The 2,020-nt window shown below is 49.7% G+C and overlaps 1 protein-coding gene across 1 annotated transcript; it reads left to right on the top strand.

Annotated features, from left to right (window-relative positions):
• The first annotated feature begins 401 nt into the window (after nt 1–401).
• On the top strand, nt 402–1,397 carry LOC115241642. The gene has a single exon (XM_029817485.1). The coding sequence runs from the start codon at nt 402–404 to the stop codon at nt 1,395–1,397; it is 996 nt and encodes a 331-aa protein (XP_029673345.1).
• The last annotated feature ends 623 nt before the right edge of the window (nt 1,398–2,020 follow it).

The raw sequence follows: 2,020 nt of genomic DNA on the forward strand, positions 1-2,020 counted from the left end.
ACTCCGCGTCCGTCAGTCTCGCCGTTTCCCCTACCAGCGGGGCCTCAAGAAAACCGGACGGCATGGTCCAGACCACGAGATCGTCAGGTAAAGTCAGTTTACGCAACGCTTCCGTACACGAAGCATACACGGCGGAAGGTCTCATACGGAAGCCGGACGTGAAAGCTGACGAACGTAATCCCATACGTTCCCGAGATATCCTACGTTTTAAATCTACATTTTTGAGATCATCCCTGACGACAAGGATTCGCATTGACATCGATCAAACGTTGCAAGAATTCTGCGAAAAAGGCGATGACAATCGGTTGAGGCGATTTTTGAAGATCGGTCTCCCCGAAGATTATGATATAAGGTCGCCGGTAGAACCGAGGATCAATCATCCGGTACGCGCACACACGAGAATGACAACTTACGCGGCCTTCCAGCAATACGATCTCCTGGACTCCGAGGGCTACGGGTCGGCGAGTAGCCCGGAATCGAATCCGCGTGGCAATTGGCATCACCAGGAGATCTATCCGCAGCCGCCGCGATCCAGGGGTAGCAGCTGCGGCAGCGTTAGCTCCGTAGACAGCCACCACCAGCAGGAGTACCAAGAGATCGGTAGCGTTCCAAATGGCAGCCTCCACGTGACCGCTGGCTTCAATTTCGGCGACTTCTACGAGGGATATTATCAGGAGGGTGGCTGTCGGAACGAGCATCAGTCAACACTGAACGTTAACGGCGCCAGGAATATCAAAGATCATCACGCCAAGGTGACTTACAGAATGAATGAACAGTGCACATCTTACGACGACGCAACGTCCAGGATGACTTTTAACGAGAGTACCGTAAACAAGCAAGAGCCGGCAGGATACATTCAAAAAATGGATCATCATCCAGTCGGGATGTTTGCAAATTCCAGAACCGACTTTGGCCAGAATCAGGAGGCTTTCTTCGCCACGAAAAGCTACGTAAAAAACGGTATCTATCATCCGCGGAACGAAAGTCACCCTTACGCTCAGAGAACGGATGTTCTTTATCTAGGCGCCGCTTATAACGTGCCGAGGAATGAAGCTAACCTAGTGAACGGTCAGCCGGGCAAATGCGATCAGTCGAGGTATCATCAGAGAAACGACAGCCTCCACGTTTTGCCAGCGGAATACCAAGGGCAGAAATCCAAGGATGCGGCGGTGCAGAAGATGAAGAACAGCACGCCCGGCATCGAGGTACTGAGGAAGAGGCGACTGGCGGCAAATGCCAGAGAGAGAAGAAGAATGAATAGTCTGAACGACGCCTTCGACAGACTACGGGACGTCGTGCCCAGTCTGGGCAATGATAGAAAGCTCAGCAAGTTCGAGACGCTGCAAATGGCGCAGACTTATATCGCCGCGCTCTACGAACTGCTACAGCGCGAATAAACGCGAGTTTGGCGACAAAAATTCTCTTCATGAAAAGAAGATCGAGTGTATTGCTCGATATCATCGTGATGATTCCTTGAAGCTCGCGAAACATCGAATATGGAGCTTAAGAACGTCACCGAATATGATGTGACAATTCCATGTTCTTGACAAGATTGGCGCGAATCTCGAAGACGAAAATCTCGAGTATCAAAGTTAACTAATCGAGAGAGGGATCGACGTCTTCGTGGGATTCTGCAGGGGTGTTTCCCGTTTGAGTTTCCACCGTTCGGAGAGATGCTAATTGAAAGATCGCTGTTCGAGTCTTCAACAAGAACGACAAGACCCATCCTTCCTTCGACAGACTTCAACGTTAGCCGCAGGTAATGACGAATTGTCGGGATACCAAGAAAGAGACGGTTCGCTCGCGGAAAGCATGAGAATTAACGAGCAAACTGGGAATCCAGACTTCATTAACTTGTAAATGAGTCACTCAACCACGGTGGCATCGACCGTAAACGGAAAGCAGAAGTACGTAAACAGAAAAGCATAATATCGGCGTTGTTATCGCGGCCAAAGTTTTCAACAGATTCTCTCATTGACAAACTCGATTGACATGTCAAAAAATTTCAAAAAATCGGCAT

This window comes from Formica exsecta, unplaced genomic scaffold (assembly GCF_003651465.1).
Source record: "Formica exsecta isolate Colony F162 unplaced genomic scaffold, ASM365146v1 scaffold500, whole genome shotgun sequence".
Classification (NCBI taxonomy): domain Eukaryota; kingdom Metazoa; phylum Arthropoda; class Insecta; order Hymenoptera; family Formicidae; genus Formica; species Formica exsecta.

Coding starts and splice junctions, on each gene's coding strand:
- LOC115241642 (XM_029817485.1), top strand. CDS start 402: ATGACAACTTACGCGGCCTTCCAGCAATACGATCTCCTGGACTCCGAG.